This window comes from Panthera leo, chromosome D3 (assembly GCF_018350215.1).
Source record: "Panthera leo isolate Ple1 chromosome D3, P.leo_Ple1_pat1.1, whole genome shotgun sequence".
In the NCBI taxonomy this organism is placed as follows: domain Eukaryota; kingdom Metazoa; phylum Chordata; class Mammalia; order Carnivora; family Felidae; genus Panthera; species Panthera leo.
The window spans coordinates 36706702-36731465 of NC_056690.1; the positions used below are offsets into that span (position 1 = coordinate 36706702).

At 41.3% G+C, this 24764-nt stretch overlaps 1 protein-coding gene across 2 annotated transcripts in view; it reads right to left on the reverse strand.

Moving 5' to 3' along the window:
- PTPRM (protein tyrosine phosphatase receptor type M) overlaps positions 1-24764 on the reverse strand; it is a 789396-nt gene that overhangs the window by 581339 nt on the left and 183293 nt on the right. For both annotated transcript variants that reach the window (XM_042910577.1, XM_042910576.1), the window contains exon 2: positions 11945-12067. In XM_042910577.1, coding sequence (XP_042766511.1) covers positions 11945-12067 — 123 coding nt within the window. The remainder of the gene's footprint in view (positions 1-11944; positions 12068-24764) is intronic.

Consider the following 24764-nt stretch of genomic DNA (forward strand, 5'->3'; position numbering starts at 1 on the left):
TTTAAGACTACTGCTATAGTCGTGTGTGTGCTACCCCACATAGCCGATTCAGACATTATCAGTTGTCTCAATCTGTCCACCCACCAGAGAGAGGTATCATGATTGTCCAGCAGACAATGAATTAAATAGCCATATTTATGTCTCTGTCAACCATTAAGCTTTTAAATATCACTTTAAGATACAATTTATCACAATCTCCAGAATAAAGTATCAGCCAACTATGCATTAAAGGCCACTTATTTAAAATAATGATCTGCACAATCATTTCATGGAATTTGCCAAGAAAATGCTGTATGATTTTTTCTGTATTCAGCCTTATATTATGGACAGGATACAAATGAATGCAGGCATGTATCCAAAAATAAAATTAATAATTCCTTGTGCATCTTCTTGCAAAGTTTCAGCTAGCCACCAAAATATCTACCAATAGGATAAAGATCTTTATACTTAGTACACTCACTGAGGCATAAGACCACAGCGTAGAGCGTGTGTCCTATTTTAGAGAGTCCTAAAATTACATCCCTGAAGTTAGTCACTCTCAATCAGTGCATCGGCTCCTCTAAACCTCTCCAATAGAGACCAAGGAATCATCCTGATAAGCTCCGAAAGGGAAGACATGGGTCAACTTAGTTTTCTAAAATACGAATATAAATATCTTCAATGTGATTTGACAGGACAGCATTCTGCCTAAATTGCATCAGTGTACAATGATGGCTTTGGCATGGCACCGAGTTGGGGTACTTCACGCCGATGCCCCTTATGTCCCCACATATACAGCAATCTTTCCTTAGAAGACTGCAGAACAGTTGAAAAAGTAGTACAGTAAATACTTACATACACTGGACACAGACTTAACGACTGTTAACATGTTCCCACATTTGCACACTCTACCAACACACACACGTGTGCACACGCACATTCAACAATCAACAAACTGCCTCTCTGCTTCGCATCTTCACCAGCTCTGGACAGTCTTTGAGTGCCTTTCTCCCTCCAGGCTATGATGTAGGTTGTTCCCTGATGCTCTGAAGCTTCCTGAGCAGCCTCCTGAGTGCATTTGCTGCCCAAACTCCACTCACTGCCTCAGCACAGGATGTTCCTTCCGCCCAGCATGCCCACCTGCTCTGGCCTCACTCCTCATGCTCTCATGGCCCCTCTCGGAGCACCTCCTCCTGGGGGCCTTCTACTCGCCCTCACCCACCAGGCTCTGTCTGGGCAGCGGCCCGGCCCCACCAGAGCACTGGCCACGCCACTTCGACGCCTCCTGGAGCACTGGGCATTGTTCACGGCTGTACCCTCAGGGCCCAGAACATACAGCTCAGGGCCTCAGACACAGCTGTGGCTCCAAAAAGAGGCCTTCCATTTCTTCCTGGTCTTCAGGTAAAAGGAAGAATTCAGGCTCAACCATTTCTTATTTAAATGTATTCAGCTCTTCGGGGCACCTGGGTGGCTCAGTCTGTTAAGCTTCTGACTCTTGGTTTCAGCTCAGGTCACGATCTCACGAACTGTGAGCCGCATTGGGCCCTGTGTTGACAGAGCGGAGATTGCTTGGGATTCTCTCTCCCCCTTTCTCTCTTCCCCTTCCTGCCTCTCTCTCAACATACATAAATACACTTTAAAAAAAATGAGAATTTATTCCTCTATTTGATTCCTTTGATCATGGAAGGTCTCGGAGGCACTTCACGGGAGCCTGTGTCTGTGACTCCATAAGCAAGAGGAGACTGGGGGGAACCAGGGCGGTTTGGCCACACAGAATTTCCAAGCCTCTCGCTCCCCCCCCACAACTGTGCTGCACAAGGGCAACCTTAACCTACCAGTGGCTATGCAAGCCAGTATATCAGTGGCCCACACCCAACCCATATGACCCAAAGTTCCCGCCCTCTGTAAAGCAAAGCGGCTGCTTGGCAGCCCCAGACCCAGTGGCCAGTCTCCCTCAGGCCTCAGGCTCTCAGGTCTCTAGAGAAACCGTTTGCAAATCAGCCCAGCCCTACCCCACCACCCCCTGCAGGCCAGTGAGGAAGGTGTGCTCCAAAGACCTACAGGGTCCCAGAGTGTCACATCAAAGCCCCTGGCCCGCCTTTTGGCTCTTCTGCCAGAGCGAACTCTTTTCCAACAATTCGGCCGTGCCCAGCTCCAGGGGGCCTTGCACACAGAACACATGATGCATGACAGATGACCACCTCCTCGCTATGACTTTCTCAGGCTGGCTGTAGTAACTGCCCCATCGCGCTACTGCCCCATGTGAACCTCACTTCTTGAATCCCTCCTCTACTCAGATTCTGAGAGATTTTTTTTTTTCATTTTTTTGTAAATGTTTATTTACTTTTGAGAGACAGAGCATGAGCAGGGGAGGGGCAGAGAGAGAGGGAGACACAGAATCGGAAGCAGGCTCCAGGCTCCGAGCTGTCAGCACAGAGCCCGAGGCGGGGCTGGAACTCACCGCGAGACCATGACCTGAGCCAAAGTCAGTCGCTTAACCGAATGAACCACCCAGGCGCCCCCAGATTCTGAGAGATTTACAATGCCTCTCATGACTGGCCTGCCTATTCATTCCATTACTCAGCCTCACATAACTCTTATGATGTCGTCTTGTACAATTTTATGGGAAATCGAGCAAGAAGTAAAGGTATTTTGAAAACACATATTTATAGATACAGGTTCCTTTGTACCTTTTTCAGCAAATATTAAAAAAAAAAAAATAGCTAGCCACTGTTCTTGGTTTTGTAGCAGTTTCCAATCAGCCAAGACAAGAATTTAGAACAAATTTAAAGGAGAACATTTGTTGAACACTGAATATAAGTGATTGAAATTAGCGATCATACATAATACAATGGCCCCTGGCCCTCATGAAACACTCATTAAAAATCAAGACACTTAGGGGCGCCTGGGTGGCTCAGTCGGTTGGGCGTCTGACTTCGGCTCAGGTCATGATCTCGCAGTCCATGGGTTCGAGCCCCACATCGGGCTCTGTGCTCAGAGCCTGGAGCCTGTTTCGGATTCTGTGTCTCCCTCTCTCTCTGACCCTCCCCTGTTCATGCTCTGTCTCTCTCTGTCTCAAAAATAAATAAACGTAAAAAAAAAAAAATTTAAAAAAAAATCAAGGCACTTAAAAAGAAAAAAAAAAAAAAAAAAAAAGACCGCCCTGAACTTGAAAGTCTTTGCGCATAAAAACAGAATCACTGAAAACAGTACATCAAGCAATGTAAGCCAGACACAAAAGGACAAATACTATATGATTGCAATTATATGAGGGACCCGAAGTAGTCAAATTCAGAGACAGGAAGTATAGTGGTAGCCAGGGCCTGGGCAGAGGAGGGAATGGGGAGGGAGTGTTTAATGGGTGCAGAGTCTTGGTTTGGGAAGATGAAAAAAAAAAAAAAAAAGGTTCTGGCAATGGAGGGAAGAGATAGTTGTACAACAAGGTGAGTGTACTTAATGCCAAGGGACCCTTAAAAATGGTTGACATGGTAAATTTTATGTTGTTTGCACCCATGTTAAAGTGAGGCTACTCAGAGCCCCATCCTGTTTAACTAAGAACTCTCCATTCAGATCACTGATCTGAAAGGGGTATTTTTTTATTACGTTCTCAAGTCATTTTTTCTAAATTTTATAATTTAGAAACTACTGCGAGAATACAAGTCCAGTCCAATTTCTTTCACTGTGTCTCATCATTTACTGTTTAAAAGCTAACTGGGTGCCTTGGGTGGCTCACTCGGTTGAAGTGTCTGACTTCAGCCCAGGTCATGATCTTGTAGTCCGTGAGTTCGAGCGCCGTATTGGTCTCTGTGCTGACGGCTCTGAGCCTGGAGCCTGCTTCAGGTTGTGTGTCTCCCCCTCTCTCTGCCCCTCCCCCACTCATGTTCTGTTTCTCTCTCTCAAAAATAAATAAACATTAAAAAAACTTAAAAAAAAAAAAAAAAAAAAAAAAAAAAGCTCACCAGAAACCCATCCCAAGCTTCACCAAGGCAATCTGAGTAAAATGTAGGAAGGAGTGTCCATCAATGACTATCTTACATCTGGATGGCAGGCAGGCACCTCTCTATGAGGCATTTGAATCAGGTTCCCAAGGACAGCAAAACTGTTTTTATTTTCTGAGTTCTGTGACTGGAAATATTCAGAATCAACTCAAAGGATGCCAATTCAATGACCACCCCTAAAAAAAATTAGAAACATAAGGCAATTACCCCCATCCTCCCATCCTGAAATAAATACTGACAATATTTTAATGGATTTCTTTCAGCTTGCTTTTTTAATTCAGTCAAAAATTATATGGGGGCGGGCGGGGTGGCTCAGTTGCTTAAGCATCTGACTCTTGATTTCAGCTCAGGTCATGATCCCACGGTTATGAGATCAAGCCCGGTGTCAGGCTCTGTGCCGGCTGTGGAGCCTGCTTAAGATTTTCTTTCTCTCTCTCTCTCTCTCTCTCTCTCTCTCTCTCAAAAAAAAAAAAAAAAAAAAAAAAAAAAAAAAGATTATATGAAGGTGTATATCTACTGCTTCTTATTCGATACCATTTAGAAGAGAAAAATAAAAACTTGGTCTGACTGCCCACTTTGCTCAGAAATCCAAATTAAGCTACGGGATGAATTCATACCAAATTGCTCCTGAAGAATTACTTAACAATCATAAAAGAAGGAAATTTCTTACATGTCGTGCTAGGCCAGATACGAGACTAAGTTCGTAAAGTGGGTCATCTTGTCTCACCTGGTCAACAACCCTACGAAGCAGGTTCTAAACACCTTTCCACAGCCTTCGGGATCCTGTAAGACTGACCACCCCGCTCCATCCAGCAGAGCTCACCTCTGCCCCCAGTCATGGCTCCTGCTCTTCTCTCTGCCCAGATCACTCAGCCTCCATGTTCTCCTTGTCCTCAAAAGGATCCCAGTCTCTGCTTCCAGATCAGCCCCCGCAGAGAGGCTGGTCCTGTCAGCTGCTCCCATCAATTGGAAGACCCTGATCCTGGGGTAGCTTTTCTCTCCAGCCCTTAGCACGTGCCCACATCAGTGTGTGTCTCTATTTATTGGCTCCTGCCTTCCTCCTCCACAGGATGCAATCAGTAAGGGGACAGCTGTCCTGCAGCTCCAGCTCGGACAGCCAGGCCCGTGGCAGTCACTCTACAAACACATATTACTACGAGTTTACAAATGAGGAGGCTGGGAAAGTGAGAGCTTAAGAACGTGCCCAAGGTCAGGAACTACAAAGTGATCAAAGTGACATCTGACCCGGTGCGGCTGGCAGCCCTCACACTGGATAAGCCTTCATGTCCATTTTCGGAAGATCCAGAAAGTTTCCATCTGGGATGAAGACCATCTATCCCCTTGCTAGATGCATGTGCTCATGTGGGAAGACTGCTCCACGGTGCGTGGGAGAGCAAAACTGGGGGCTGGCTCTCTGATCTGTAAGCCTGCAGCATGTTTAACTTCTCTGAACTTCAGGGGTGCCCAGAGGGCTCAGTCTGTTGAGTGTCCAAATTCAGCTCGGGTCATGATCTCACAGTTTGTGGGTGGGTCCGAGCCCCACAACGGGCTGTGTTGACAGTGTGGAAACTGCTTGGGATTCTCTCTCCCCCTCTCTCTCTCAGCTTGGGCTTTCTCTCTCTCAAAAACAAATAAACTTTAAAAAACAAAAACAAATAAGCAAAAATGCCTTCTCTGAACTGCAGTCTCCTAAGGTATAAAATAGAGATAAATGCTTCTGGATCTTCCAAGGTCATCATGAGGATCAAAGACAGACAGCAAGGAAGCAAACTTTGTCAACTGCTGAGTCATTCACAGGTACGCAATTTCTTTGTTTGATAAAGGAGAATGATCAGAAGGTACTGCCTGCCCCTTGCCTCCAATAGAGATTTCTTTTTTGCTTTTGTTTTTATTTTTTCTAAGGGACAAAGTATACAAGAAAGCTAAATTTGATGCTATATAGTGTGCCGAGTCTGACGAACTGAATTTTGTATTACCTTTTAAGTATTCAATTCCAGAAAGTCATTAATAAATGAGGGAAAACGTGGTCTTATAGGATATAATCTTTGAGCAATCCAAGAAGGATCTTACCAGACTGAGGCTGAAAGGGACACCAGGGAGGGGTCTTTACTTGGCTTGCTGAGTGATGAATCCCGACGTGATGAATAACAATGCCTAGCACATCGCAGGTGTTAAGTAAATATTTGTTGAATGTTGACAGATTCAAAGAATGAATGAGATAATTAGACAACTGTCTGAATATTCTGTGCCAAAAATACTACTCACTAGATACACACTGAAATTTAAGGAGGAAAAATGCCTTTTCAACCCCACAGTCTCCTCTTCATCACTCACTAAACCTTGCATAAGCCCTGAAGTGCGAATACGTGCGGAAGTCTTCCCTGACGAATGCACCCAAAGAGGAAACTTCACTTCCTTTGTCTGTCAATCCGTCATCTTTCCCAAATGTGAAACTGACTCCACATAAACAGATGTAGTCATTTTTTCTATTTTCTGGGTCATCACACTAGAAGTGCATACTGCTCCTCCGTCCGGCACTTCCGTCTCTCTGCCTTTCACAGGGGCACCCGCAGGAATGATGCAATCCTTAGTCACAGCATCTCCCCGAAGATCAGAAACACCACCATTCCCAGTGTGCAATATATAAACTAACTGTGGAAGGCTATTTGAGCTTCCCCTGGTCACGTGCTACACCACCTGGAAAATGTGTCAAGTTTTCCTAGCACTGGAAACTAAATTCACTTAATTACAGCCCTGGTACAGTTATGGTTTTTCTTAAGTTTATCTATTTATTTTGATAGAGACGGAGACAATGAGAGCAGGGGAGGGGCAGAGAGAGAGAGAGAGAAGGAGAGAGAGAGAAGGAGAGAGAGAGAAGGAGAGAAAGAGAGAATCCCAAGCAGGCTACGCACTGTCAGCACAGAGCCTGATGCAGGGCTTGAACCCGCAAAGCCAGGACATCATGACCTGAGCAGAAACCAAGAGTCAGATACTTAACCGAATTAGCCACCCAGGTGCCCCTAGAGTTATGATTTCTTAAAGGGACCAAGTCAGGTATAAATAAACGTCAATATTATTGGTATCAAATGGCCATGTTACAAGCTACGATTACATTTTTAATATTATGGATAGATTGGTTGTTTTAATGCTTTATATGAAATAAAGTTGCATTTTCTTAGACATCAGATATAGAACTTGTTAAATATCCATTTTATAGAACTGGAGCATGAAGGTGCAACTATTATCCTTTAATAAAATAGAAACACATCAAATACTGTCAAACTGTGCAGGCATTTTTATATGAAAAAAACACTTCCTAATCAATACGTCTTAATCTACTCTGATAATACAATGTGCCGCAGTACAGAGAGTGACAGAATACAACAGGGCTAACAAAATGTACCAGGTTAGTATTTGGTTACTGAATCAAAGGTTCTTGCACTCAAAGCAGTAATCCTTATGATAAAGTTGAAGAAAGTTGCCCATTGCCAGTGGAGACCAAGCGATAGGAAATGAACCTCACACTCACCAGTAAAGAGAACCTATGAGTGGCATAGTTTCACCATCAAATTGGCTCAGAGCTAGCTGCAAAAGTATAATCTGTAACGTAAACGTTAGCTTCAAATATAAAAAGTTAAATGGCATTTGGTATTTATTTACCCTAAATATGTATTTCCAGGACCAATGTCACAGTCTTAGAGTAGTTATCAAGTCAGCTTATATAAAGCTCCAGACTGTATTTAAATTTTTTTTAATATGGCTAAAAATAACCTCACATGTGAAGATACAGAGAAACAAACCCTACATACACTGGAGTATCAATGTCAAAAAAAAGACCCAGAAAAAGTAAAATTTAACTAGAGCAAATTTAAAGTACAAATTGTAGCCTTTCGTGGTCATAATTTTAAAAACAGCTTGATGGATTATTTGCTTATTAGAATCACAATAGGCCCACAAGGATGATGAGATTAAACAATAAAGAAAATCTCAACGGTTTTTAAACAGAAAGCAAATCTAGGAGAAAGATAGAGAAAACCCCTCATCATGATAGGTTTTTTTCTGACTGATTCTAATGGCCCAATATTTGGAAACTATATCATCTGAAAGTAAAAGAAAATGTGAAATAGTACTTGGTTGTGAATAATTATAACAGGAACACAGAAAACAGTAACAATATAAACTGAGTCCAAAGCAACAATTACAGGCTGATGTCAAAATGGTCTGAGACAGGGGTCAGCAAAATTCTTCCATAATGGACCAGACAGACAGTAAACATCTAGGCTTTGTGAGCCCTACAGTCAGTGTCTGCTGCAGTGTCCGTTCTGGGCTCTGCCATTGTCGCTTGAAACCAGTCACACGCTATATGTAACAAATAGGCAAGGCTGTGTGCCAGTAAAACTTTGTTTATGGATGCGGAAATTTGAATTTCACATGTCACAAAATATTATTATATTATCTTGATCTTTTTTTCAACCACTGAAAAAAATAAAAACCATTCTCAGCCTTTGAGCCATGCAAAAATTGGCAGGAGGCTGGATCCGGCCTGTGGGACATAGTATGGCCAACCTCCGGTCTAAGGCATCGCAGAACCAGGCTATGTACGAGGGAACACACGCAAATACACATGTGAGAAAAAAACCCAATAATATTTTTTTAATCTTTTTTTTTGAAAGTTTATTTTTATTTGTTTTGAGACAGAAATAGAGAGCAAGTAGGAGGGGGTAAAGGCAGAGAGAGAGGGAGAGAGAATCTCAAGCAGGCTCCGCACTGTCAGTGCAGAGCCCGACATGGAGCTTGAACTCAGGAACCGTGAGATCGTGACCTGGGCCGAAAGCAAGTCAGATGCTTAATCGACCGAGCCACCCAGGTGCCCCCAGTCCAAGAATATTTTGAGTCAAAGGTTTAAAGAAATTAACCCTCAGGAAGCTTTGGTTGTATCTGATTTTGCCACCCACTTACACTGACAAATTCATAAAACTAATTTTGTTTTAGTGTAAGAGAGCCAGCCTTGGAATTTGTTTTTGAAATAGATAAGTCATGTTATACACATTAAAGCAAAAGGAGGAGAAGAAAACCCTTGCAACTTAAATAGCATTTAAAGCAGGTCATGGCTGTAAGGTCTAAACACATGGGAAACTCTGTTTTAAAATCCATACCTTAGGACACTATCTGCAAAGTTTATAAGATGATGTTTCCTAATTTCTAACGATAAAATTTCATTAAGAATTTATCTTCTCACCTTAGGCAGATAGGTCAGCGGAGCACCAGTCCACAAGGGCTTGCTGCTCTTAAAACGCTGCGAGTCTATACAACACTCAATTATATAAAAATACAATTAGATTGTTCCCTAATTGTATTTTTGTAACTCTCTTTCCCAACCACCTAAGTTCCTAGAGAGAAAGACTCATTTCTTATAATCTCTCATCCCCCACAGTAATCAGCATCATGATTAGCCTATACTCAAAGTGCTCAAAGGAATTTTTTTTAATGGCTAAACTTCATTTAATGAATAGGAGGGAAAAAAATACCATCCTATGTTATAGCAAAAATTTAGTTAGCCTGATGGAACAACTACCAATGTTCAAAAATCTCATCTGGACCCATGCCCACTGACATTGTCAGAGGCCCGCAGACACCCAACCACCCAAGTATCGCCACAGTGACCTGCACTCTGTTTGGGGATGGCTGTTGAGGGCACACATTTGTAACTATCGAAAATCAGATGGAGGGGCGCCTGGGTGGCGCAGTCGGTTGGGCGTCCGACTTCAGCCAGGTCACGATCTCGCAGTCCGTGAGTTCGAGCCCCGCGTCAGGCTCTGGGCTGATGGCTCAGAGCCTGGAGCCTGTTTCCGATTCTGTGTCTCCCTCTCTCTCTGCCCCTCCCCCGTTCATGCTCTGTCTCTTTCTGTCCCAAAAATAAATAAATGTTGAAAAAAAAATTTAAAAAAAAAAAAAAAAAGAAAATCAGATGGAACTGACAAACAAGTTGGAAGGCATAACCTTCAGAGATCTCAAGTGACAAAGGACTAAGTATTCCATTAGTCAGTGGAAGCAGAATAAATTCAAGCAGAATGTATAAATGCCCCCATTTCATTCTTCCAAAGGCAGAAGAGCTTTCAAAAGCCAGAAGTTTGCAAAGTTGCTTCCTCTTTGTTCTTTCATTTATCCAACCAATTGTTCCAGGATACAACTGGTCTTTGATCTTCATTACCATTTTTATAATGGCCTATGCTAGGAACCCATCCTTTCTACATTTAGAACTTGGACATCTTGGCCTGAGATTCTACTGTGGGAAATCAGAAAGAAGTGAAGCACAAGATGGTGGCAAGAAATGATACCTCTCCCTCCCTTTATAGAAGGGTGTAGGTCATCATGTGACAAAAACAGAGCCAGTGAAGGCTGAAAGAGATACTGCAGTATTGGGGCTCCTTTGTAAAAGTCAATTTTTCCAAGACCATCTTCAAACTAAAGGACCACAATAATTACCTCTACTGCCTAATGTGAAAAATTACAACTTTTTTTAAAACCATATTAGAAGATAATGAGAAAAGCCCGAGTCACTCTTGTGGAGAACTCTCCCAGGACTAAATCTGAGCACCCTCTCATGGCCTCAGCCATCCCTCAACTCTCTGGACACAGGCTAGATCCTCAAGAGAGAAAAGGCAATGCCCAAAAGGCCTTCTGGGGTGAAAAGCCTGTTTAGGGAAGGCCATCCCTGCACAAGAAGTGCTGTCTCCCCACTCACTGGCCAGCATGAGAGCAAAAGCTGAAATTTGTGAAAACAAATCAAATACCACTGTTTCAAACACAAGTCATATTCAAAAGCATACACACGTACAAGAGAAAAAGAGACACAGGAAAGGAGAATGTCAACGGAGGGAACATAACCAAGAGCTAGAATCGTTTGAAGTCCAGCAAAGCTGTAGAGCTGAGGAGCTCAGTGTCCCCTTCTTTGAAGTTATAAGAAGTTAAACGTGGGAAGGAGAGGGCAAGAACATGGTGGGCATCCTAACTGTTAATGCTTAATGAAGAACAACATGAAACTCTACTTCCTGTTGAAAAGCTACCTTTATAAGATGACCTACTCAATGCAATTATTGCTACATCTGGGTGTATTACTGAAGAACTTTACAGTTACCAAGAGTTCAAAAATGTGTTTTATCTAAAATCCAAATCAGAACAATGTTTTGCATTTTGAATCCTGAATACAGCACACTCATCACCCCTTTGTAACATAAATCAGCAAATCTAACCTTTTAGAAGGATGTCCAACACACCACCTGAAAAGGGTGGTCATTAAAATGATCAAATTCAATGTGATTAACATTCATTCGTCACCAACTCCCTACTCTTCCTTCAAAACAGGAAGTTGAATTCTTGTTGGTGTTCCATGGAACAAATGTCTTTCACTCATGGGAAAATTTATTAAGCACTTCTTCCAGAGAAAAAGTATCCACATGTGTGCATCACCATTTTATCTTTGGTGCCAAGTGAGCCCCTGAGGCGACAAGATTTAAGTTATTCCCCAAGGTCTCCCATTTGTGAAGGAGACTTTGTTGTTTGGATTTCCCAGCTAGAGTTCCATCCACTAGATACATTTGCCAGAAGAGGCATCCATCTATTTCCCATATCTACTTCTTGGAAAAGGATCAACTGGGGAATTCCCATTAATCTACCTCAGGTGCACCCAAAGATAAAGGAAGTAAACTTTAATTAAACTTGAAAGGAAGAGATACAAAGGTAAACTCTTTGCACATCATCACTGGTCCTCTTAATTGGACTATGGTACAATGGGAATGTACCAGTTAATCACCTTGAAGTGCCACACTCAAAGACCAACACCCCCACTCATTCCACCAATACCCAAGGAATATTTACTGTGCTTAAGACTCCTGTGAAGCTTTGATTTTAAAAAGAAAATTTAATTTCTTGGTTTTAAAAAAGAAAATTTAAAACTACATGCAAACCTGAGGGCATCCACGGATCAGAAGTTGGTTTGGTCAAGGTGTTCACCTGCTCCCAGTTGAAGTCATCATCTTCGGCCTGACTATATCCACATGTGCTATGTGGCTCATCAAAGAGGCAACCACCTAAAATGTAAAACAATGAAAAGCGATGTGAGCACCAAACAGACCTCTGGAACAAGCTATGATGATTGCAGGTCACTGTAAACCTACTTGATACTGAACCAAATTTGATTTGACCTTTGTGCTCAGGTACAATGGAACTTGACCCTACTGTGCCCTAAGTGCTGAGTGTTAATCGCGAATATTAACCATGCCTTGCCAGTACTGCTACACTACACTGTTCCCCCTCCAAAGAATCCAATGTTCGTATAATCCAATGAAAGTTAAGACCTGAGCAAATTTATAATTCATATTTTCCAGATTTGCAGGAATTTGGAATAATTGATCTTATGTTCAAAACTTTAATAGGGTTGCCCTAGGCAATTCAATGTGTTTTCAATAAAAACACATCATGATGTGTCCAAAAAAAATTAAAAGAGAAAGGCTTTCACCGCAATACTGGCACAATCTCAGGGGGAAAAAATACAGTAGAGACCATGAACATAGCTTGCAAAACATACTCTCTAAGGATTATTCTAAACCTAAGGTAAAAATAGGTTTCACTTTAACACTTTGGAGATTTGAGGCCTCAAAAGTGAAACAGATTATAAATTTGCTTACAGTCTACACGCTTTTTAACGGCAAGAATAAGTTCAAAACTAACCATGCGGTAAACATCTGCTTACTTCTGGTGCTAGAAATGAAGCTACTTAAAGAAAGAAAGAATAAAAGCAAATGCAATTTTACAAAGCAGTTCAGCTCTTTCAGCATCGTGGGGCACACTGATGATTTTCAGTCCCGCCCACATCCTCTTCAATGTCTCCTGTTACTTTGAATTGGTACGGTATCAAATCTTTTCACCAATGTTTCACGTTGCAAAAGGGAGTGATTTTACTGGTCATATTAATTACTATAAAAATTCTAATGTCCATTATATAACGCTATTAGTTATATTCATTAAAAGTATTACTTACAATTACTTGCCAATGAGGAGAATTAGGGCTCTGGTCAAGACAACACAAAAATAAGAACATTATTGCACTATGTCTGCAGTGCAATAATACTATGTCTGACAGCAAGACGATAAATAAAATAGCAATTGTACAAACTCAGAGGTAAAGACAGATGTTAGAGGTCACCTGGGGCCAACTTCCATCCAAATGCTTATGTCAAGTCTACAAGCTTCTAGACAGATCGACAGCTTTGAACCGGTGAGGCACTCAGGAAATTTAGAAAAGCATCCCTACCTTGTAGACAACCCCCCCCCCTTTAAAAAGGCCCAAACTCTGCTTCTTCAAATGTATACTCATTGATCTTAGCTGTACCCTGTGAAGAAATAGGAAAAAAAGTCTCCGCTCTCACACAGGAAAGCTGATTATTTGAAAAGAGCTGTCATGTTCTAAGTCTTCACTTCTCCAGGCAAAACATGTTTTGCTCCCCTCAGTTCCTCCTACCAGAAGGCTTTCAGATTTTCACTGCCCTGGCCGGTGTTCTCTGGCTAGTCCCAGGGTTATCAGCACTCATCCAGAACAATGACTCCCAGTACTGGAGCCAGAATTCAACTGGCTGCTTCCCTGGACCTCATGCTCTTTCAACAGTCAAGGCAGAGTGGCGGTCCATTCCGAGCTTCTGCAAGCCTAAAGTCCCGTATGTTTTTTTCATACCACTGCTGTTGAGCTATTTCCCCTCTCTTGCAATAAGACTTCCCGAATTTGAACTCAGGGCTGTACATGGATCCTTACTAAATCCCATCTCATTGTTTTCCATGCCTCACTCCAGCCTGTTAAGAGCTTTTAGAATCCTGATTTTACCATTCGGGTATTAGTCATCCTACCTAGACTGGGATTATCTGCAAACTTGATAAGCACACGTTCTATGTCTGCCTCCAAATCACTGATTAAAAAATGTTAAACAGGGCAGAGTCAAGGGACCTCAGACTGTTTTAGGTCTCTCCCAGCTTTCTAGCTTTGTCTTAGTTGTTAGCTTCAGGCATGACAGTGAAATTAGTGACCCTGGAAACTGTCTTCTGTGAAACTTTCACAGAACTGGTCAATTAAACATTCCACTGAAAACAGAAACTCATTACAAAGATACAGCACTAACTTAATATTTCACCTTGACAACAACTGGTAATTTATACTTCCCTCCTACTCAGCTTTAACAAGTTCAGAAACAAAGTGGATTTGGTTAAAAGCACATAATACTAACAACTTTCCAATTTGGGGTAAGAAATGTTAGAAGACTATGCAAACATCTAGGAGAAATATTTTCCCTTGGTTGCAAACCCTAATTCTGAGGTAGAAAATAGCTTCGGTACTGTAGGAATAAGCTCAAACAGCAGTAACACTAATAATATTCAGACAGAAAGAAACCACCATGAATTCTGACAGAAACGGGGTCCCCTCATGGAAACACAGATAGCACTTTGATGAAAGTCCTGCAGTGCGATCTTGAACAGTGAAACATAGCTATCGGCATCCACAAAACAACTTGAAGCTGGTTAAAGCCCTGGTTTACAAAACCACCATTGGCACTGAAGATATAACCAAATATAAAGGCAAAAGCATGCATGGCTGATAGCAAACCCCAAAGGCTGATACAAAAACCTGATGCAAAGATATACTTTCCCATTACATGAAGCTGTTTTTATCACTTGAAAGGAAACATAAAATGTATGATATGGTTCTTTCTGGACCCATGTACGATTATCAAACCATTGGAAAATGGGATACAGTATGAATTTCCTATTGCCCCAAGATATATCCCCCCACACACCAATTTTCAGAGCCACCACTGGCCTCATCCAACAGATTTGAGACCCTAAAAATAGCAAAGGTAGTTTATTGAGCTAAAATGAGATGAGATTAAGGTGTTTACATCTGAATTAAACTAATCAATTAGGGAGACAACAATTAAATCTTGGTTTTCAAGGCAGCTCTGTGCAGTGGGGAAGCAAACGGGGTCAAACATCTGGCCCATCCCTCTTCTTACACTGCTAGATTTGTGACTGTAGACAAATCACTTAGAGAAATCTCTGGATCCTGGTTTCTCCACCTATAAAATGCAGATGACACATCTTTCACATGGCATTTCTGGTGATTCAATAAGAGAGCAAATGTGTATCATGCGGTCAGGCATGTTCAACCAGTACCTGTTTATCATTAGTTCTGAAGTCCTTCTTATAACAATGACCCTCATGGGTTCATTTCATTGCAAATAACTGGAATATTTAATTGGAAATTAAGAAGTGTGTGTCCTTGGAAGGTGAAGAGCCGTGAGCATTCATGCAGGCACACTCCTGTGGGCTCCTCCGTGAAGCCATGTAAGAGCAAAGAAGAGAGAGCTGATAGATTTTTCAAGTAAGTGCTCTGGGGCCAATGAAGAATGTGATAAGGAAGCAACGTCTCCCAAAATGCAATGAAATGAAGCTCTTCCAAAAATAAATATCCTCGATTTTCAGAAAAACATGGTTTCTGTACAGGAACGTAGGAGGATGTGGCCAGCAAGGGACTTGCCAAGGTCTCCCGGGAACTGTCTTTACTTGGACTAATGCCCAAAAGCTCATGGCTGGACCATATTCCTCTATCAGATCAAATTAAATCATTTTCCTTTTGCAGAGGGAAATCAGTACTAAACCAAAAGTCATGTACAAGATGGAGGAAAGGTGATGCAAGCCAGGTGGGGTGCTGGTTGTCATCATTCACACTCTGTCTCTCTCTCCATCTCCCTCTTCCTCTCTCCCTCTCCCTTCCCCTCTCTGTCCCTTCCCCCCTCTCTGTTCCCTCCTCTTCTTCTCAAGCTCTCCCAGATCTTTCCCTCCTTCTCTCTCTCTCTCTCTCTCTAAAAGAAAGGTGCATGAAAGCCTATAGGCAGTAGGAATTCTGCTGAAAAGTAATTTTGGTTGTAACTCTTAGTCATCTTGGTAATCTCTAGAACTGGCACATGGTAGGCACCCAATAAATGCTTTTTAGAAAAATGGGTAATGAATTCCCCAAAATTCTATGCAGAATTTGGCTGCAACAATTTTGGCTGGACACATTTGAAAGAAGCGCAAGGTAATATCCACTTAATCAATGAAAACAATCTCAATATAGCCCCCACAAAGCACCCAGCCCCATCCTGGTGTATTCCAAGATGAATAAGCTACAAATATGACCTAATCAGTGAACATGTTCATTTTCTATTATGGCTGAAAACTATAAGTTGGTTAAATGTTAATTAAGTCTCCACAAATTATGGTTTTTGCTTTAGAAAAGTAGAACTCTTTTGGGGGCAATAATTAGATAGCAAGACTAGTTGTCTATAAAGGTCATTCTTGATCTATGAAAATAAAATATTGTGTTTGCATATTGAAGGGAATTTATCTTTCTTCTTTCCTTTGGAGTAACAGAGAATTACTCAGTAGATCCAAGAATAGTATGATATCATTAAGACATAAGCTATAAAGGAGAGGATGGTCCACTTTTTCCCCAAAGGAAACCTCAAAAGATCTCTCATATGACCACCTATGTCCTAAAAAAGTGCCAGGCCTGGAGAGCAGGCAAAAGAAAACAAATTGACAAGAGTTAGTGCCCATCGTTTAGAGCAGTATTTTATAATTGAAGTATAGTTAGCATACAGTATTATATTAGTTTCACATGTACAATATAATGATTCCACAATTCTATACACAGTGACCCACATGGGTCATGACATGTTGACCCAGCACACATACATGTACATTTTGCAAACCAAATTTATCTCTGAGGTACATTGATACCTGCATAAGGCAATACACAGTCATTATCTCATTTGCTCTGCACAATCACTAGGAGACATTTGTCTCAATTCAAAGAAACTGTTACGTAACAAAACCATGCATATGTTTACATATATTACTTAATCTTAAAACCCCTAAAGGCAAGCATTGATATCCTTTATGCCAGCTATCAATCTAATACCTCTCAGTTCTAAATTCACTTCTCATTGCTTGCTCTGCAGAACTATATCCAAGCTCTCTAACTACATTCCTATCCCTGTGGGTAAGACAGAGAGCTTTAACAGTAGAGGGTTCTGAAGAGGCACTCTGAGAGAAAGGCGGGGCAGCGGGGCGGGGGGGGGGGGGGGGGGGGGGGGGTGGGGGAGAGGGATTGCAGGGCTCCAGGGAAGGCCCCTCAGCACACAAGGTTTCTCCAGCACCAGGCCCACGATGCAGGAGGCTTCCCAGTGTCCAGCTCGACTGGTGCACGGTGGTAGGCAGTACCCTGCAGATAGGAACTTACCCCAGCACCCTGCTGCAGTTCTGAGGGGAGTGCCCCCCCAGAAGAATGCCCCCATGAACAGCTTCCCCTGCTACTCTAGAGGACCCATTTTTTCCAGGTTTCATCCGTGTGGCCCCACAGCAACTTCCCTACCATCCACTGAGCCCTGGATATCAGCTCTAGAAGGATCTCCTCCTTGACTCGTCTCTTACTTCCCTGGACCAGTGCCTGCCTCTCGTATCTACTACTCCTTTATTCTTAAGGCTCACTTTACTTCGTACTAGCCAATCTCCTATATTCCAATCCACTGTTACAGTTAACTATTCTTTTTTTTTTTAAAGCTTATTTATTTTTTGAGAGAGAGAGAGCATAGGCAGGAGAGAAGCAGAGAGAGAGGAGGAGAGAGAAAGAATCCCAAGCAGGCTCCATACTGTCCACTCAGAGCCCTATTCAGGGCTGGATTTCATGAACCGTGAGATCATCACCTGAACAGAAATCAAGAGTCTGGCACTCAACCAACTGAGCCACCCAGGTGCCCCTACTTAATTATTCTTTATATGAGACTCTTCCTGTTCAAATTACTGTGTGGTTTCTGTCTCCTGCCTGGAAATTCATTGATACATCCCAGTTTTTACAAATGGGAGTTTGGAGTGGTCAATTATCTTGCCCAAAGTCACACAGAGTTCAATGTAAGGCCAGCAGTTCACCCAATGTCTGAGTCCAAAGGTCATATTCTTTCCAATCTGCACATTTTTACTCTGAATGCACCTCAATAAGTAAACAATGTGTAATATTTATATAATGATTGTTGCATGAACTGCATTGCAAATAAGCTCCTCTAAGAAGCCAGTAGAGGCCAATCAAATGTTAATTTCATAAACTTACTTCTAAGATATACACACATTTTGAACTGTTCTGCCTTTAACAGGTTAAATTGACTCATATATTCTAGCAATCAAGTTCTTGTATAATTACAGTCCATTTAAAGTTATTTTGTGAAAAGATGGCAATACTCCTTGAGGAGATTTCTGGAACATTTTTCTCATTTGTTCTAAATACAGAATGACCCCATTTAAGGCAGCCTTTACCAAATGCATAAAGTATTAAATGGGTCTCTCTACAGAGCGGGCGAATCGAAAACTAGTGCTAATGCACCCCACAAAGAAAATTAATGTTATATGTTCTATTTTCCTAAAATATGTGTAATCTCAGGTGGTCCTATCCACTTATTTCAAATTTAAAACTGTCAGGTAAATGGCTAGAAATACACTTCAAACGATAAACAGAAAGTGAGCTGTAATATACATAATTGTTTTAAGAGTTAAAGAAACAAACCTGCAGCAACATAGTGAAGCCACTGCTTTCTTCTTATAAATCAATCCCAGTGACATCTACATTTAATTGCCTGCCAAACAATACAAGTATATAAAGCCTCTTAAACTTTGAGTGCCCCGGTGACGGTTAGTGAATCAGACACTAAGCATTATAGAAATGCTCTTCTACATAATTTAATCCAGCAAGTAGTTTTTACACGTTGCACAGGCATTTAAATGGCTAATGCTAAGCTCTATTGTAAAAAGTGTTATTTGCCAATGGATATGTTTTATATAATTCAAAGGAAATGAGCTGTCTTGTTCTTAAAGTGTCTATGGCTTATTATACTTACTGTATACTTCATTTCATATCCATCTATTGATTCCTAATTTTTAAAAAGGCCTGATCGCAACAAACAACCAAGCATTTTTCTTATTGATCTTAAAATCTTTTTTTTTTACCCCAATGGGTACCAGTATCATTTCTATTCCCAAATATTGTATAGATATTGTATACATACGTATTATTCTATTCCCAAATATTGTATAGATATGTATTATTCTATTCCCAAATATTGTATAGATATTGTATAGATATTGCATCCAAATCATTAGGGATCTGTCTCAGTTTCCCACTTATCAATGAATAACTTTATAGAGTTGCTACAGGATTTAATTAAACTACTCCCTATGAATCCAAGTTTACCTGAATCTAACACTGGTCCTCTTACTGTCCACACCAATATTGAAAACTATAGTGTGAAAAACAGTGGTCTGCCTCTATCATAGCAACAGCAGTGAAAGAAAGAAAGAAAGAAAGAAAGAAAGAAAGAAAGAAAGAAAGAAAGAAAGAAAGAAAGAAAGAAAGAAAAAACAAAATGATAGGGTATCTGCAGGAACCATCTAGGGGAGAAGACGGTCAAATCTAGACCAGTATTTATCATCTTTGGAGTTGCATGGGTCCTGAGTCCCACACTGGAGCAATGGTTCTCAGAGTGGCCCCTGGACCAGCAGTACCACCCGGGATCCTGTTATAAATGCAGATTCTTAGGCCCTGCCCCCAACCTACTAAATGAGAAACTTTGGGGTGGAGTCCTGTGATTTTTTGTTTTTAAGTGTATTTATTTATTTCGAAAGAGACAGCATGAGTGTGGGAGGGGAAGAGAGAGAGGGAGGGAGAGAGAGGGAGAGGAAGAAGGAGAGGGAGAGGAAGAAAGAGAGGGAGGGAGAGAGACAGAGAGGGAGAGAGACAGACAGAGAATCCCAAGCAGGCTCCACACTGCCAGCACAGAGCTCTGGGGCTTAAACCCATGAAACCGCGAGTTCCTGACCTGAGCTGAAACCAAGAGTCTGATGCTTAACCAACTGAGCCACCCAGGTGCCCCTGGAGTCTTGTGTTTTAACAAGCCAGACCTCCAGGTGATTCTGGTGCCTACTAATGTCTGATAACCACTGTTCCAGACCGACCTATTTAACCAGACTCTTCTGGGAGCAGCCCTGGGAATCGGCACTTTTAAAAAAAGTCCCAGAATAATCTAATCATTGGCCCATTTTTAGAAAACTGCTTCAGATCAGTGGCTTCAAACATTTTTAAGAAGGTATTATCAGTTTTTTAAAAAGGCACAACCATCCTATGTTTTCCTATTTATAAATTATATAATGTAGATTATTATGGACACACACATAACTGGCCTTTTCAAGTGCAAACTACAAAGTAAATATAAATTGAAGTTCAAATATTTTCTTCCATGCACCAAGGGATTGTACTATACACCTCAAAGGGTGGAGAGAAAGCCTTTTGGAGATCACTGCTCTAAATAACTCCTTTTAGTCATAAATATCTCTCAGGTGAATAAGGGCAACAGAATAACACTGCTTGATCAAAGTGCTGAATTCCATGCTCTAATTTCATGCTAAGAAACCCCCGATCTGTAATTTTTCTCCTAAGTGTAACTGCTCAACAGAAGCAGATATCCTAAGTAGAAAATGATCCTGGTTGTTGGTCAGAGAAACCCAGGAAATTAATAAAAAAACAGCATTTCATTTTATGCCCAGTAGCGCTCCTGCCAGTTTAGTATGATTTATAAATCCATCTCTTGATGATTTTATTAGCACAAAATCATTATCTGGGAAAGCCGATAAAATAAATTCCTGAATTCACCCAAATGCACTAGAGCCAAGCCATATTATTCAGCTTAAAACAGGCAACCAATTGTTTATTTTCACTGGACGCTGATTAACCTAAACTCAACTCAACGTATTTCCCTCAATGAACATTTTTTTCTACATATCACGCTCATTGGGTAGAATCAAATTATAAGGAAAAAGTAAATATAATTTCCTATATCCTCTTGGCAAAACATTCATTCCAATTTCCTATCATTAGGAGTAATTATCCTAAAACAAAAATTGGTAACTTGTAAGACTGACTCTATTTAATTGGAATCTGAGACCCAGGATACGCTAAGCCCTGGATCTGTCAACTACTTGTTCTAGCTTCAGACAAGTCACAGACTGTGTGTCATACTCTATGTATGAAAAAGGGAGATGCAAATCTCACATCGTGGGAGCAATTAATGTGTATGATGTCAATGATGAAAATGGGGGGATTTAAATAGAGAAGTTTTCTATTTAGTTCAAGGGCCTAACACTCATATGCCAATGAGTGTGAAGAAAGAACTAGGAACTGGCACCCCCCACCCCACCTGCCAGCCACTGTTCCTTCATTCCTCATGTCTTTCTTAGAGGGCACATCACAATGGGCTTGGCATAATTCTCCTGTCCAAAGGTTTGCATTTTTTGATACAACAGGAGTCCAAATTCCAAGTCTCCTCCAATTTGGTGCTCAAGCGAGGAAATAGCATCTATTCCCATGGCAAAGGTTGGGGACTGGCTCTGTTAGGCTTACTGAGAAAGAGTACAACAGTCTTCAACTCAGAAGTTCCCTATAGGATTTTCGAGGGTAAATTCTGACCTTAGGCAACTCCCTGGGGATTTATGTCCTACAGAAGATATGACTCTTTTGAACAATTTATTACTTATCTCCTAGGGAAACGGTGCAGGTTGAACTCGGTGGGGCACTTAAAAGCGTAGTCACTGTTACAAGATGATGAACCTCAAAGAAAGCCATGGCCAAGTTTGGTATGTGCTGGCTGAAACAGGAAATTAAGGTGCCAGACATCTTTTTGTGGATACTGCCTATGGGGGCTGATGTCACCACAAATCAGAGGTTCAAGCCAAGAATGTGACTCAACCACCTCTCTGCCCAATACCTAACCCCCCCCCCAACACCTTCTCAGATCTTTTTCTTGCCAATTCCACTACTCCCATCATACTGCAACCTTAGTTTCAGCTCATGTCCTCACTGACCTTGACTCATTCCCTCACATTTAGACTCTAACCTGTCCCGGTATATCCCACACATGACCAGCAAGCTGACCTTTTATAAAACACACAGCCAAAAAATGGTCTCTCCCTACTTAGAATTATTCATGGGCCCCTGACTGCCCATGGGATACTATTCAAATGTTATCAGGTGACATATGAGATTTCCTGGATTTGAACTGTGTGTGTGTGTGTACTTCTTTATCTTCATTTTTTGCCACCATTTCCCTGTAATAGTATGCTCCAGTAATTCCTGACCATCTGTAGATTCACTCTAAGGACGGTGTTGCCCACATGTCTCATGTCTGGGACACCATCTCTGCACCTATTCCAGAGTCTGGCTGGCACACTCCTCTTCGCTTTTCAAATGCCAGCTCAGACGCTACCTCTCCCGGGTACCTGTTTCGGATTCCTTTTCACAGATAAAATCAAGCACTCCTTCCAATGTACCACGACTGCAAAATATGTAAGTCTTCTAGGTATCTTTATTACCCTACATGGCAACACGACTGTGGGCAAGTTTGTTGTCTCTGCTGTGTTCTGAGCTCCGTGGGTCTGGGCAACGTTCTCTTCACCTCTGTATCCTCGGTCCTAGAGAGATGCCTGATACTCATTAAATACCTGCTGGATTTAATGGAATTTTTGTGGAGTTTTCTATAACAAAGGTAAGCACAAAAACCAATTACTGCTGTATTTTTATTGGAAAGGAACACTGAAGAAAAAAAAATACTAATGGATTCTATTCACTCAACATTCTCACTGCACCAGGGGAAGAAGAAATTCTGATTCTAGAGCTCTTTCTTGACTCTTTGATCTTACTCATGGCATCTCCTTCTCTCCCTCCTCCCTCCCTCCCTCCCTGTCAGCCCAATTCCTCTCAACAGACGACTCATGTGCCAGGCAGAGGAAGAGAGGAAGGGAGAGGGTGTTAAAAACAAGTACAAAGTGGATGAAAAAGAAACTCTTGTCCTCAGGGAAGGCAACTTGGGGGACAGGAAGTTGTTAAAAAGGAGAAATATGAAAAATGCTATAGGAGCCAAGAGAAAGACCAAAAACTCATCCTGAAGGCCTCCTGTCCCTAAATGGTCCAGATAAAAAGAAAACCAGAGAGTCAGCAACTAGATGTGAGAATCTAAAATATCCATGGCCTGTTATTCTGAGAATCTGCATAATAAGGCTGTTATTTGGCAGACCTCAGCATAAGTCAACAAAAAGCATACGGATTTTCTGTGTATCATACTGGAACTCTGGTTTAATGCCTCAGTCGGTTGTTTTTGATTTTATGTTTCAAACATAAAAAGAATGCTAATGATTACATGCCATATATCTTTCACACTTATGAAATGTAACAGTAGTGAGTAAGGACTCAATATCAAACTTCAATTCGCAGGCCATGATGAAAGTAAACTTTGAAGAATAGTTCATTGTATCATTTTTTAAAGTAGGAAGCTGCATTCTCTAAGCTAAGAGCAACACTTATATAATGCAAAAATGGCTATGAATCAGCTTTCCTTCCAGTCATTTTATGTGACCAATTAGTTGTTAAAATATAGGGAACTAAGAATATTAACCCTTCTGAAGGACAAAACAATTGAAGCGCCTTTCTTTCTAACATTTTTTATTTACTCAATATTCTATTTCCCTTTTTAGCAGGTATTATTTTGCCACTGACTAAAGACAACAAGTGGTCTAAGGAAATAACCCTGGACCAGGAAGCAGAATGTCTGGGTCCCAGTCCTGCCCTGGCCTGTGTGTGGTTTTGAGCGAGGCAACCAGCTGGCAATGTGGGGATACAATGGGCAGAATGTAGATTAACCACCAAGAAGACCTGAGGTAAGTAACAACCCTATCCATTTAGAAGCTTTCCTCCTCAGTTCATATGTAAAACCATCTACTTTCTGGAATATTATAAGAATTAAGCTTTGTATATATGTGCATGTTTATATATATACACATCTATACCATCTATTTGCCTACCTACCAACCTATCCAGTTACGTATCCTACTTATTATCTGTCCAGTAAATAAGTAAATATTGGCTCCCTTTCCTTTCTTGTCCTCACTTCTGATCTATATAAAATAGCACAGATAAACCAGATCATTGGCTCTTCAGTGTGCCTCTCAGAACCCTTAGACTCCCTTAGATTGCAAAGGTGAGTCTACAGCCGGCCTTCCTAAAACCCTGCTTCAACCTGATATATTCAACATTCCTTTACTTTAAATGTTGGTGTTCCATGGGCAATAAGAGAATTGTACCATAAAAAGTTAATATTTAACAGTATTTGACAACTTCAGATTTAGATGATCTCTAAGGTAAGATTTTCAAATTCTAAGATTATTACATTCTATTATTTTTTTCTCTCTTCTCCTAAATCTAATACTTCTTTATCAGGAACATGATGGAGGTTAAAATCTGTTGGTATGTATCTAGGTATGTGGTTGGGAAGGGGTCTGATTATAATATAAAACCTAAGAAAAATAATGTTACATAATACAAGCAAAAAGGATAGCAGAGGTCAACTTTAAAGAGAGAAGAGAAGGTTCAAGGTAGAGGTGGTGAAGAACTAAAAAGGTATGAACATCTGCATGATGACTGGCCAGGTTCCTGGCCTAGGAAAAGCAGAGAACACAAATTCACAGGACCAGGCACCTGCTCTTCTCAAATCTGTGTGAGCTGGAACTGATGTGGGGGAGGCGGGGGGGGATCACGGACATCCGAATCAACCCCAAAAAGATCTACATCCCATCTGTCAGGAGGATATTAGAATATCTAACAGAAGTTCT